This window comes from Mustela putorius, unplaced genomic scaffold (assembly GCF_011764305.1).
Source record: "Mustela putorius furo isolate JIRA1106 unplaced genomic scaffold, ASM1176430v1.1 tig00000224_pilon_pilon_pilon, whole genome shotgun sequence".
NCBI lineage: Eukaryota > Metazoa > Chordata > Mammalia > Carnivora > Mustelidae > Mustela > Mustela putorius.
The window spans coordinates 14,225,019-14,238,666 of NW_025421321.1; the positions used below are offsets into that span (position 1 = coordinate 14,225,019).

The window sequence follows — 13,648 nt, forward strand, 5'->3', positions numbered from 1 at the left end:
GCATTAAGGAGAGCACTTGATGTAATGAGCACTGGGTGTTATATGCAACTAATGAATTGCTAAATGCTACCTCTAAAACTAATTTTAAAAATAAAAATATAATACATAGATAAAAATCTTACCAAGGAAAACTCCAGGCCCAGACTGCTCATCAGTGAATTACACCAAATGTCCAAGTAAGAATTAATGCATGTCTTACCACACTCTTCACTAAATCTTCAAATAAGCCTATGGACTAGATACTAGTTATATGAAAGGGGATGTTAATTTGATGAACATCAAAGAGCTAGGAAAAAGCAAAGAATCACACTGTCTCTTTCAGCACTGATAGTTTCAAATATATGGCATCATGTTTTAATTTGTATCATACTGTGAAATAGTCCCTCAATCAGATTAAGTCAAGTATTAGACCTCTAGGTAAGTATTTATGCTGTAGGTATTTGTGAATAGTGTGTAATGGTCATTGCTAGTTTTTCACCTGCCCTACATCCTATCCTCTTGTGAACTGCCCCTGTCTCACTCTCTGAGATAATGATGGGATTGTTACTTCTCTGCCACAGGGTGGGCTAATGTCCCAGGTAGCCAAAGTGCCTCATTCTCCTGGATCCAACAACTGGTCCAAGCTTGGCCTAGTAGAGTCATTAATGGACATCATCTGGGTGTTGGGGAAAAGGGCCATTTCTTCTGGATCACTAATTGAGTGAATGATGAAAGCCTGTAGTTGCCAAAAGCCATCTTTGCTATCAGGTAATGAGAAAAAATAAAGAGGAAAAGAGACTACTATCCAAAGCCTCTATCAATATTGATCCATAGTCTTCATCTGATTAAAGTGAGCACTAGGCTCAAAAGTCAGCAATTTATCATGTGACCTGGTATCAAATGATGAACTAGGTCAATGGGTTTTGTTTTTGTTTTTGTTTTTTCTAAAAAAAGGTTAATCACAGGGGCTTCTGGGTGGCTCAGTGGGTTAAGCCTCTGCCTTTGGCTCAGGTCATGATCCCAGGGTCCTGGGATCGAGCCCCATATTGGGCTCCCTGCTCTGCAGGAAGCCTGTTCTCCCTCTCCCACTCCCCGTTTGTGTATCCTCTCTCACTGTGCCTCTCTCTGTCAAAAAAATAAATAAATAAATAAAACCTTAAAAAATAAAAATAAAAGAAGGTTAATTACAAAACCAAAAATAATATTGAACAGTTAAAGTGAAGGACCCATTAGATAGCTTTGAAGCCCTATGGTGTAAGGGAATGACAGAACTGTGAAGAAGAAAACAAGCAGACACAAGTAGATGTCATGATAATGTCTCATGAGAGAGAGAGCTGCATATCCCTATCCCTGTTTAGATTCCTGAGTTTTCCAGTTCTGGATGCATACAAGATGTGGATGGTCTGTTTGTATGAGACATATTTACTGAGTACCTGCAAATGTTTAATATACATGGTAGATTAGATTATGGAAAAATATTCACTTCCTTTCTTGCCCCCTTCAAGGAAAGAGTATATATCTCTGCCCTTTGATTTTAAGCTTGGCCAAGTAACTTAACTTTGACCAACAGGATATTAGCAAGAGCTTAAAATGTGTTTTGATGGTTGCCCTTGCACTCTTATACCTCTGCCATCACCAGGGGAATATGTCAGCCAACTGGTCCGAGTATTAGAGCCAGTCTGCTGATGACAGCCTCTGTCAGTCAACTCCCAGGTGGCCCACAGACGCACAAACAAAATAAATGCTCAGTGGTGTATGCCATCTTAATGTTATAGTTGTTTGTCACTCATTAACAGCTAACTGATACAATACACTGAGGACTTGATACTATGGGCCACTTACTCTCAAGCTTTCCACAACACTTAACAACATTTGCTAAAAAACCAACTAGTCAGGCCCCATGCAATGTGCAGGGGATGGAGATTAATAAAATATCATCTTTTCCCAGGGAGAACTCCCATTCTAGTATATTAGATAGACTCTGATCAAATGATCATAAGGCGATATGATACGGGGTTCACTGATAAGAGTGAGCTGAGGGTCTAACTCAGCCAAGGAGACAGGAGAGTCTTCATAGAAAACATTAAAATGTAGTTCTGAAAAACGAACAGTCATGCAACAAGTAGGAAAGAAGATAAGAAGACTCTAAACAGAGTACACACGTGTACCAAAACATTAAATGTCAAAACATGTGGGGAGTACAAATGGCAGCCATAGCTAAAGCTTGTCCTGGTTTTGATGTAGACAGCAACTAAGAATGAACATATGCACTGGTCAACTGTAGTTCTTACTATATTAAGAATCACTGAAATCATCACAATAAGATTTGATTGATTAATTTAAGGCCCTAACTGACTACGTCTATAGTTCAACTTTATGTGATCTTTATTTCACTGTAGAAAGTTCCTATGATAATGACCTAGGAGGACATGCATTTGTTATCCTATAATTTTGTAACATTAATAACAAAACCAGAATTTTAATGCTTTGGAAAGACTTTCAAAGCATCTGCAAAGAAATGATCACTGAGTTATATCATGACACTATAAGAAAAGGTGACTGGAGACAACTACAAACAAAGTAATCCTCAAAAGGCTAAACACAGTCTCAAATAAAGTGGCCATTACTGGAAAATTCTTTTCGAAAAACAGCAGTCAGAAATGGAAAGTGTTCCCTTGAGTCAAGTTTTCAGGAGGAACCTCAGCAGAGGCAGAAAACTTTGTGTACAAAACAGTAAACAGATTTTACTTTAAGAAGTTTGCAGGGGAGAGGGAGTGAAAAGTTTGGAAAGAGGGTCGGTCGGTGATGTCAAATCAGAAATCTGTCAAACTTCCATACACCTACAGTTACCAGCAATAGCAGCAACTCTTAAGTGCTAGAAAATAACCGGCATTAAACAAAACACCACACCCGGACTAGTCCACCTAGGACACCAAGAATCTCGCTGATCACTTCAAACTACAAGATCAACATGAAAACGTCACATCTCAGTGAAAGACAGAGGCAGCTGTGAATACACTTTCCACACCCCCGCTGTACGGACAGCACGTGCAACGTCACAGTCCCAACACAGTCAACCACGCTGATCTCTAAGAAAGGGGCCAAACTTTGAACTAGACGCCGGCAGGCAGATAAGCAGCATGAAGAAACCCGGGGAAAGAAGTAAAACAGAAGCAGGAAAGAGAAGCAGCATAGGATGGGGAGCCACCAATGGGACTGGCGAGCAAAGTCCCCAGAAGCAGACAAATACCCAAAAGAAGATCTACTTACATCTGAGTTTCCCAGGAACTCAGCGTTGGCTGCCCCCTCCCCGCCCCACCCTATATCCTCCCTTTTGGTGGGACCCTTAGTAGAAGCGAGGGGGCGCTTCTCAGGTGGCTCCCGGCAAAACTACAAGGGAACTCCGGGAGCTGCCAAGAGGAGAGAGTCGCCGCCGGTAGCTCGCCGCGCACCTGCGAGGGAAGTGACCAGATGCAAAGGTGAGGCCAGTAGGCTCTCCCTTACCTGCCGCAGGAGCTTCCACCGGGCGGCTCCCAAGGGCTCCGAGACTTGAAGCCGCCGAGAGGCGCCGCTGCTTGCTGGGCCTTCGCCCACAGCTCGCTCAGCCTCGCCGGCCTGGGCATCCGCAACTTGGGACTCCATCCCGTTAAAGCCGCCAATATACCCCGAGTTGTCACGGCCACGGCTCTCCCCTGCCAGGACCTGCCGACTTCTTCCCAGTCAGGACCTGTGAGCCGGACCTCCCTCGGACCGCCCCAGCAAGCGCACCCTCCCCGAATTCCGCATTTCCGGTATTCGCGTCTCCTTGGCAACCAGGGCGGCGCGGCTCGCGTCATTGCACCATTTTGTCGGCGGCCATCTTTAGTGAGGGCGAACCGAAAAGTAAGGGAGTGGTGGCAGAACTCGCGGGACACTGGCTCCTCTTTTACTCTTGTCCCCTGCCTCATTTCGAGCCCAGAAGACTAGCGAAGAACGGAAAGTCTTAAAATTTCTAGGTTTTTAAGAAACCCAGAAGGAGAAGCTACTATTCATGACCACAATAAACATGGCGAAATCTGCTTAGGGCTGGCGCTTGACTGGGGTTACGCAGACCGGCGTGCTGCAAACCAGCTCTGGGCAGCTCTGGATAGGTTGTCTTTCTGCGGCTTAAAAAACGCAGACTTCGGTTGAACGCCACTGGGGTAGCACCCGTGCTCCTTCCTGAGAGCTTCTTGCCGGACTTTGCCTCTCTCGTTTCGGTGTGCAGAGCCCAGTCGTCTGTCCTTCAACTTGCGTACGTATGGAGGGGCATACTGTGTACAGGAGGGGTTCTCCCCAATTTCCCCTCACCCAGTGGCGCCTCAGTTCCCTGGTCCTCCCTTTTTGCCTGGCGTCCGTTCTCCGTGTGGCACAAACTGCAGCCACTGTCTATCCCCAACCTCCTTGCATTCACTCCGCCTCATCCCTGGTTTGGAGGGGTGCTTAGGAAAAGGGAGTAGGTACCCCAGGGAACACCCACCGCGGTCCTCTAGGTTTGCATAGTGTCTTCTCCCTGCGGGTGAAAGATGGATGCGTTGAGGTTGCCGGCATGGATACAATGATCTAGGTCCTTACGGGCCCCTGTTACAGGGCCTTGGGGGCGCGGGTTGGGGGTAGTTAGCTGTTGATCTCCTCTCCCCACTCGCCCGTTATTTTGCTGCGACACAGGTTCGCGGGTGGCGGCAGCGTAGCAGATCAGATCTCTAGTAAATCTGACGCAGTATTGTATCTTTAATACCGAGGGGCGGTGTCTTTGTGGAGGACTTCCATGATGACATGCAACAGTGTGCAAGATAACTTTGATTTCTCTTGTAATAATAGTAGCCAGCATTGAGTGCACACTACGTGCCAGGCACTGTATTAAGACCTTTACATAAATTGTCCAGTTTTATTCTTACAACAACCCCGTAAGGTAAATGGTGTCATTATCTCGGTTTTGCAGATGAGGGAACTGAGGCACAGGTGGTGAGTCAGAGTGATGACCTCAGCCCAGGTGTCTCTCGTAATTACTTACGAGCCCTACTTTGATGGGTTAATGAGAATCATCTTCTCAACAGAAACCGGTGGGGGTCTCACATCATGTTTGTTCATCCTGAAGTGATGTGTTTTGTTTTAACTAAAGAGCTAAATAGCTTTTCAACGTTAAGTCCAGTTATTAGTCCAAGATTTGGAGCGAAACCAGACTGGACTTTTTGCTCTACTACCTTCCTTCCAAGTGACCTAGGGCACTTGCCAAAACCTCCAAGAGCTACAGCTTGCTCACCTGGAAAATGAATGTTGTAATGGCTAATCTAGCAGGTCCTTATGAAGTTTAAATTAGACAGTATATAAAAGTATCTGGCACTAATGAACATTTAGTGCTCCCCTACCTTTATGAAGTAAGGAGGCTTTTCCAGTTTATCCTTCATATACATACCAAAGATTGTGTTCTCAACTTCATAAGAAAGCCATTTTGCCTTTTAATGCCCTCGAGTTCTGGAGATGCCCTCATTAGGTCTGTGTATTTGTTTGCAAATTTTTATTTTTGTTTTTTTGTTTTTTGTTATTTTTTAGTTTGCCCATGTGTACGAGAATCAGTGCTGCATAGTTTGAGCCTGATAGGATTGACTTTACAAATGAGACATTTAAGTCACGTCTGGCGAGAAGTGTGATTTGAATGAAACCTTAACTTATACAAGTTTTCAGGTATTTTTAACCAGAGTTATCAGCTGTCTGCAGTTATTCATAACCTGAAGGGTGGATGGCCCTGAAGGGGAGGGATAAGAACTGCGGATTGTAGATACTCTGAGAACCCACTACTGTGTAATCCTACCTATGAAATCATGTGCTGACAGCTCCAAAGGGAGCATAAACCAGGGACTCTGATATCATGCAGCGGAAGAGCAAATTATTTCTCCAGGCTTTGAAGTATAGTATTCCTCACCTTGGGAAATGCATGCAGAAACAGCATTTGAATCACTATAACTTCGCTGATCATTATTACAATAGAATAAAATTGAAAAAATACCACCTAACCAAGTGTCTGCAGAATAAACCCACGGTATCAGAGTTAGCAAGAAACATCCCAAGTCGGAGCTTCTCAAGTAAGGTATGGACTTTTTAAGTTAACCTATTTGTAGGACATTAAGATTAATTTTATTTTAAAGATAAAGAATGGGTAGGATATCCGTTACTAATTTTTTCAGTAATTCTGGTTTGATTTTTAAAATGTTAAGGCTCAATTGTCTGTAGTTCTATTTAAGTATAAAAGAATATATGCATATGTATTCGTATAGTTGTAATATATAAAAATATATATTTATGGAAAATGATTCACCTTAGGAAATCCTTATGCCTACCAGTATATTTCAAAGTATAATAAAGCTTTCTGAAATTCCTAGAATACCATAATAGCTTTTAACAAAATCTGATAATATGCTAATTATTTGATGAGTCTCAAATTGGTAAACTTCAATAACTCCATGTAATTGTGTATTAATTCCTTGTTTTTAAAAAAATGAAAAAAAGGCATTTTTGACCACTTGGGTCCTTCAGAAAGATGCCTTCAGACTGTTGTACTTTGGCCAGACCCCAAGCTATGGGCCTAAACCTTGAGGACCTGATTGTCATTACATGTAGAGTCACCACACATTCTATTTGCGTGGGACAGTCCCAGTCTACACCTGTTGTTCCTGTGTAATTATTAATAGTGTTCCCTTTCCTCTCAGAAATGTTCTGGTTAGGATGGTATATTAAATGGTCATCCTACTTGTTTGAGATTAAGCTATTTATGCTGCCACCACTTTGACATATCCCTCTACCATATACTTATGTTCCTTAGACTCCTTAAATTACATTTGGGGATGATATTTTTGCAATAATTTGCCATATTATTTTAATATTTTAGTTTCTGGTTTAAATTGTTTTGTTACATACTGACTTTTATTTTTAGACTGTTTTGACTACCTCTTTTTTTACTGTGGTAAAATTGTCGGTGACATAAAATTAGCCATTTTAGCCACTTTCAAGTGTATAATTTAGTGGCATTAATTACATTCACAGTGTTGTACAGTCATCACCACTATTTCTAAAACCCTATCATCACCCAAAAGAAATAGGTCCATGAAACAATAACTGCCCACTGCCTCCTTTTCCAGGACCCTGGCAACCTTTAATCTACTTTATGTTTATGAATTTGCCTATTCTAGACAATTCATGTAATTTTAGTCACATGGTATTTATCCTTCTTTGTTTGACTTATTTAACATGTTTTTAACATTCATCCATGTTGTGGAATACATCACTTCATCCTTTTTATGGCTGAATAATATTCCATTGTACGTGTATACCATATCCATTTGTCTGTCAATGGATACTTGTGTGGCTTGTTTTAAAAATGATTTTTTTCATCTTATTTTACTGGATTCTTTGTTTCATGTTTGCTCTTAGCTCATGCCTGTGGGTTTTGGGTTTTTGTCTATTTTTTGTTTTCGCTTTTAACTTTTCATCTGTGGTTCCTAGACTTTTTTACTCTCAACGTTTTAGTCTTAGCTTAGTTTAACACTTTGATGCTTTCTTTACTCAGAAATTCTTTGCCTTTTATTTCGTTATTACCTTCGTGTGTATGTGTGCAGCTTTATTCTATTTAAGAAACATAAACTTTAAATTTTACTCATTTGAAAAATTTTGGATCTTTAGATAATTTTATTTTGCACTTTGTTTAGAACATTTGTCATCTAGTACATTTATCTTGAGTCCTAGTTTATAAATAGTAGGCAGGAATTGCCATCAGAGTGACAGCTGGGATTAGCTTACACCCTGAACAGGAGGTTGACTATTTTTTCCCTCTGCTTGTCCCTGAAGCAACTTTTCAATTCTCCTTCATAGATTCCTGTCACCTAGAAACTTTAACTTGACTTAGTAGCTCTTTTAGTAATTGTCCACCTGAAAAACCGGTCCTACTTTCGCATGCGGTACATCAACCATTTCATCTGTAAAAAATGATACCATAGGAAAGCTGTGCTGTCTGTCTTTTATGATCACTGGGACCCAGGGAATCTGTGAAGAGACCTATAGACAATGCACATTTTTTTTCAGCAAGCATCCACTCCGTTCCAACTTTGTTCACTCCTATAGATAAAACAAAATTTAAAAAAAAAGTAGTTGGTGCCTATAGGCAACTTCAGATATATCTGCCCTGATAATGGAGAGAAGTAGATTTGAGGGAAGATTAGAGATAGAATCAGTCAAACTTCATCTTCATAGGGTGATTACATTTTATTGGGGACTTCTTAGTATAGAGAATGTAGGATGATAATCCTTCTTCTGTTTGGATTCTAAAATTCAAAACCCTCTTACAAAAGTTGTTTTTAACTCAACCCCCATCCTCCACAAACTGGCACAAAGCTGTAAAATGTTAATTTTACTATCCCACTTAATAGATGTTTTGCTCCAGAATCTTCCTGTGTTTTGTTACAAAGTAATGTTCCCTACCCACTCCCCCCCCTTACCCAGATAGGCACCATGTTAACTTTACAAAATCATTAAATCCCAAAGCACATTTAGGTCCTCATTTTGTTTCAGTTGGACTTATGTCACAGGCACAAGTATATGCTTATTGTCACTTACATCTTAAGACAGGAAGGAAAAGGGGTGCCTGGGTGGCTCAGTTGGGTAAGTGTCCAGATCTTGATTTTTCACTCAGGTCTTAATCTCAGGGTCATGAGGTAGAGTCCCAAGTCGGGCTCAGTGCTGGGCGTGGATCTAAGATTCTCTCCCTCTGCCCTCCTCCCATCCCCCGCCCTCCCCACATCAAAAGAAATAGAAAAAAGAGTGAGAAAGGAGAAGGAATAATTGTAACTCACTACTAAGGTAGAGATTTCAGTAGATAGTTGGATGTATGAGTCAGGAATTTGGGAAGAGTTACCCATATGTAGGTAGAGTTGAGGCCACAAGAACCATACTGTATTTAACTCTGTGCTATTAATTATATCATTTTGAACTTTCTTCATTAGACTGTGAAATCCCAAAGACAAGAATTTTATAATGTACATCTTTATAAGTCCAACACATGGCATAATGACTTCCTCACATTCGATAAGTAGTAAATGTTTATGGAATGAATTAATAGTTGAATGAATAAATTTTTTATTTTCACATAATTACAAATTTTATCACTGAAGAAATACCCCAGAAATCATCCAATCTGAGTTCTTTCTATGATCTGCTTGTTGTTTATTTTTATTTTTATTTTTATTTATTTGACAGAGATCACATATAGGCAGAGAGGCAGGTAGAGAGAGAGGAAGGGAAGCAGGCTCCCTGCTGAGCAGAGAGCCCCACGCGGGGCTCCATCCCAGGACCCTGGGATCATGACCTGAGCCGAAGACAAAGGCTTTAACCCACTAAGCCACCCAGGCGCCCCTATGATCTGTTTTAAATTCATTTTTATATATGGTGTGAGGGATTGGGATCCACCTTCATTCATTTGTTTGTAGAGAAATATTCAGTTATCCCCGCACTGTTTGTTGAAGACTATTCTTTTTCCATTGAATTTTGTTTACACCATTGTCAAAACATAAATCATCTATAAATGTAATTTATAGTTCAGAAATGTTTATTTCTGAACTCTTTTGAGTTCAGCCTGTTGATCCGTATGTCTGTCATTATGCCACAACCACACTGTCTTTATTGCTATAGCTTTGTAGTGAGTTTTGAAATCACATAGTGTATGAGCTCTTTTTTTGCAAATGAAAAAATCAGAGCTACACAGTCCAAAGTTAAGTGAAAAAATTAGAGTCAGAACTAGACATCAGGTAGCCTGATTCCTAGTACCTTTCTTCTTTAGTACCTTTTATTATAAATTATTACAAATAATAACAAAGTCAGAATACCATAACAAATACCCATATACCCACTACTCGGTGTGACTTTTCTTAACTGGAAAAAACAACAAGTATATTTGAAGATTCCTGTGTACTTCTGTATCACATTCCCTAACCTCCCTAGGGGTCATCATTTTCCTTTATCTATCCATGTGTGTTTTTTTATAAATTACACATGTATTTGTATCCACAGATGACATATAGGAGTGTTTTACATGTTTTGAAACTTTATATATTATTGTACATAAAGTTGTATAATTTTTTTGTTCAACTTAAGATTTTGAGATTCCACATTAATATGTGTATTGCTTGTTCATTTAATACAACTACTATGTAATATTCCATTATATAACATATCACAGTTAATCCATCTTCTTTGGACAGGCAAGTATATTTTCTCCAGTTTCCAGACTTTAAAAAGTTGCAAAACACAATCTTTTGTGTATCTCCTTATTCATATGTGATAGACTTTCTCTAGAATCTTATACCTAAAATTACAAATCCTGATTGTATTCACAAGCTAATGTTATTTTATCAGGCTGAATTCTGAATTGATAACCACCTTAAGTGCAAACAAGGAATATATAAGAATTCGATTTATATCTCACTTACATTATCAGACTTTCTTTTTGCCCTTCCAACAGATAAATGTGGCAAGTATGTCATTGCTTAGTATTCATTGTCCTGATTAATCATGAAGTTGAGCTGCTTTTCTGTGTTCATTAACTCCTTTGGTTTTATCTTGAATTGCTTATTCATATGCCTTGACCATTCGTACTGTGTTTTCTTTCTTACTGATTCATAAGCATTTTTTACATGTCTTTTATGTGCTGTAGGTATCTTTTTTATAATTTGTGCTGTCTTTTCACTTTGTTGTTTAAATAGATCTTTAAATTTTTATGTTTTGTGCTTTATTTCCTTCTACTCAGCAATTATTTGTTGAACACTTACTATGCACCAGTCTAGCAATCGGGTATGTAGCAATGAGCAAAGGAAACAAAAATCCCTGTCTTCATGAAACTTACCATTCTAGTTAAGAGAAGAGAGAAGAACAATGATGCATATGAATTAAACATAAAGTATGTCAGAGACCGTAGGGATAGTGAAACATAAGACAGGGAAAGAATGAATAGACCATATTGAGATAGGGAGGATTGTTATTTTAATAGGATGGTCAGAGAAGGCCTAACTATAAGGTAACATTTGAGCAGTAGCTTGAAGAAGGTGTTTGGGCACAGGACATAGCATGTTCTAAGAAACTGAGGTAGGGGGAAGCCACTCATATTCAAGCAATAGCAAAGAAACCAGTGTGGCTCAGAGTAAGTGAGCGTGGAAAGAGTGTTGTAGTAGATGAGGTCCTCAAGGTCATGGAATTAGGACCTTCTAGACCATTGCAAAGATTTTTGCTTTTCCTCTTGAGTGAGATGGGAAATCATGGGAGGGCTTTCAGTGAAGAAGTGATATGATCTGACTTTAGGCTCACTCTGCCTCTTTTTTTGAAAATAGCCTGGGAAGACAGGAGCAGAAACAGCATTTAGGCTTTCTCTTTATCCAAAGGAGAAAGGATAACAATACAGACCGAGTAATACCAGTACAGAGAAAGAAGTAGTCAGATTCTAAATCTTAAAAGTTGAAAAGATACCTGGTTGTATCAAGAGAGAAAGACAGAGAAGACTGTGGTTTTAAACCTGAGCAGCTAGGATAGAATTGTCATTTATCAGGATAGGAGTGATAGAAGAAGCAGAGTTTTGTTGGGGGAGAGGGTACATGGGGAGATTGGAAGTTTGGTTTGGGACATTTTTTGACATACCTATTAGTGATCTAAGTAGAAAGGTTGAGAAGTCAGTTGGATACACAGGTTCAACTTGTGCAGGGGAAAGGTCCAGGGTAGAGATCTAAATTTGGGAGTCTTCAGCATATAAATCGCATTTAAGGTCATGAGGCTGGTTGAGATTACTGAGGATATCAATGCAGACGGCAGATGAAGAAGTGTTCCGGGGCATGCTGATGTTAAGAAGCCAGGAAGTAGATATAGGAATCGTTAAGGAGACTGAGAAGGCCTAGTGAGATAGGAGGAAAACAGTAAGAATGAGGGGTCCTGGAAGTCAAGTGAAAAGGTGTTCTCAGGAGAAGGAAGTTATCAATTGTATCGTGATGCTTATAGGTCAAGTAATAGGAGTGCATAGAATAACGTTTGTATTTTGCAGTCCTGTGGCCATCAGTGACTTTGACAAGAGTAGTCAGTTGAACGAAAAGGGCAGAAATCTTAGGGGGCTCAAGAAAAAGGAGGAAAGGAATTGGAAGCAAGGGGCATAGGAAACCATTGAATAATGAAACAGTAAATAGAACTAGAAATTTTAAGTGAGTATAATTAAGATTACTGAGAAGTGTTTCATGGATACTAAATAAGATGTGTACTAATATGAATACACTTCAGGTATGTTAATGACAGATTTTAGTATGGTCCTGTGTAAAACAACAAAGAAACCATTTATCAAGTCAGAAGTTCCTAATTTCTCTAAATTCTTTGTTCTTAATTTAAGGTTTTTAAAGTGTCTTATTTTCTGTTTTTTTCTGCATTAATGAAACTGGCCCTAAGATTTATCTCCTTTATTTGTGTTAAATTACATTAGTAGATTTTTCTAATGCTGAACCATCTTTTCATTCTTAAGATATGCCCTACTTGGTCACATACGGTTTTATTATTACTTTACTATTTTTGTTTTGTGCTTTTTAAAAATACATTGTTTCATTGTATTTTATTTTCCATTTTTTTAGTCCATGTTTGACAATAAGATTAGTATTTAATTGTCATACATTGTCATTGTCTAGTTTTGGTGTCAAATAATATTTGCCTCATAAAGTAAGTTGAGTACTTTTAAATAATTGACATTTTTTTTCTTGGTTAGCATATGAGAAAACTGTTCCTTGAAGATGTCAGAAAGCTATCTTGGAAAGCATGTGGGTTTGGTGTCTCCTTTAAGAAGAGGACACTTGATTACCAGTTTAATTTCTTTGATAGTTACTGGCTTATATAGCCCTTCTGTTTTTATCTGTTTGGATAATTCATTTATTTTCTGGAAAATTATTCATTTTATCTGTTTTTTCAAATGTTAGGCATGAACTTTATTGTGGGGTTTTTTTTAATCTGTTTTTCTACATGTCTTTTTTAGTACTTTTTAAAAAATATCTTGTACATTTTTCAGAGGACCAACTTTTTTTTAAAATATAAAAAAATAAAAAGCAATGAGCTTTTTATTTTGTTGATCTTCTCTAATTGATCACTTTATTCTGTTTCTTCTACTTCATTTAGGTTTACTTTCTTTATTCTTAAATTGAAACACTTCATGTTATATTTCAGGAGACCTATAATGTCAGTTCATCCCACTATTAATCATGTAAAGCTTGATAATTTTGGTAAAGGTGATAATTGCTGGTTCTCTCCATCAGTAAAGGGGCCTTATTCTCTTTGCAGTTAGTTACTAAGTAGGTAGTCAGTAGGGTAGTACTTGGTACTGCATGAGCATTGTGTTACTGAACATCATTTCACCTAATATGTTTAAGAGTAATTGATCTTTACCCTAGTCACTTGTCACTAGGGTTGCTAATGATATTCTGACTTTATTATTTCTACATTTATTAGCTGATACTACTCTGTAAAGAAGAGTTTTCTTTTTTGTTGAACCCTCTTTTTTTTAATTCTAGTTTGGTATGTTTGGAGTTTTTTGTTTTGGCTTGTTTTCAAATTACTATGAATTTTTATATTTTTCAGGGTAGTATCAGTTATA

At 38.8% G+C, this 13,648-nt stretch overlaps 2 protein-coding genes across 6 annotated transcripts in view; one reads left to right on the forward strand and one right to left on the reverse strand.

Moving 5' to 3' along the window:
* CAMKMT (calmodulin-lysine N-methyltransferase) overlaps positions 1–3,794 on the reverse strand; it is a 374,335-nt gene extending 370,541 nt beyond the window's left edge. Inside the window, exon 1 of one of the 2 annotated variants that reach the window (XM_045077742.1) lies at positions 3,484–3,794. In XM_045077742.1, the coding sequence (XP_044933677.1) occupies positions 3,484–3,621 (138 nt within the window). In that variant the 5' untranslated portion in view covers positions 3,622–3,794. The remainder of the gene's footprint in view (positions 1–3,483) is intronic. The other variant, XM_004752981.3, reaches the window with a different exon arrangement.
* Positions 3,795–3,854: 60 nt separating this feature from the next.
* Positions 3,855–13,648, forward strand: part of PREPL (prolyl endopeptidase like) — a 51,199-nt gene continuing 41,405 nt past the window's right edge. The window contains exons 1-2 of one of the 4 annotated variants that reach the window (XM_004752984.3): positions 3,855–4,252; positions 5,551–6,085. In XM_004752984.3, the coding sequence (XP_004753041.1) occupies positions 5,867–6,085 (219 nt within the window). In that variant the 5' untranslated portion in view covers positions 3,855–4,252; positions 5,551–5,866. The remainder of the gene's footprint in view (positions 4,253–5,550; positions 6,086–13,648) is intronic. The other 3 variants (XM_004752983.3, XM_004752988.3, XM_004752987.3) reach the window with 3 other exon arrangements.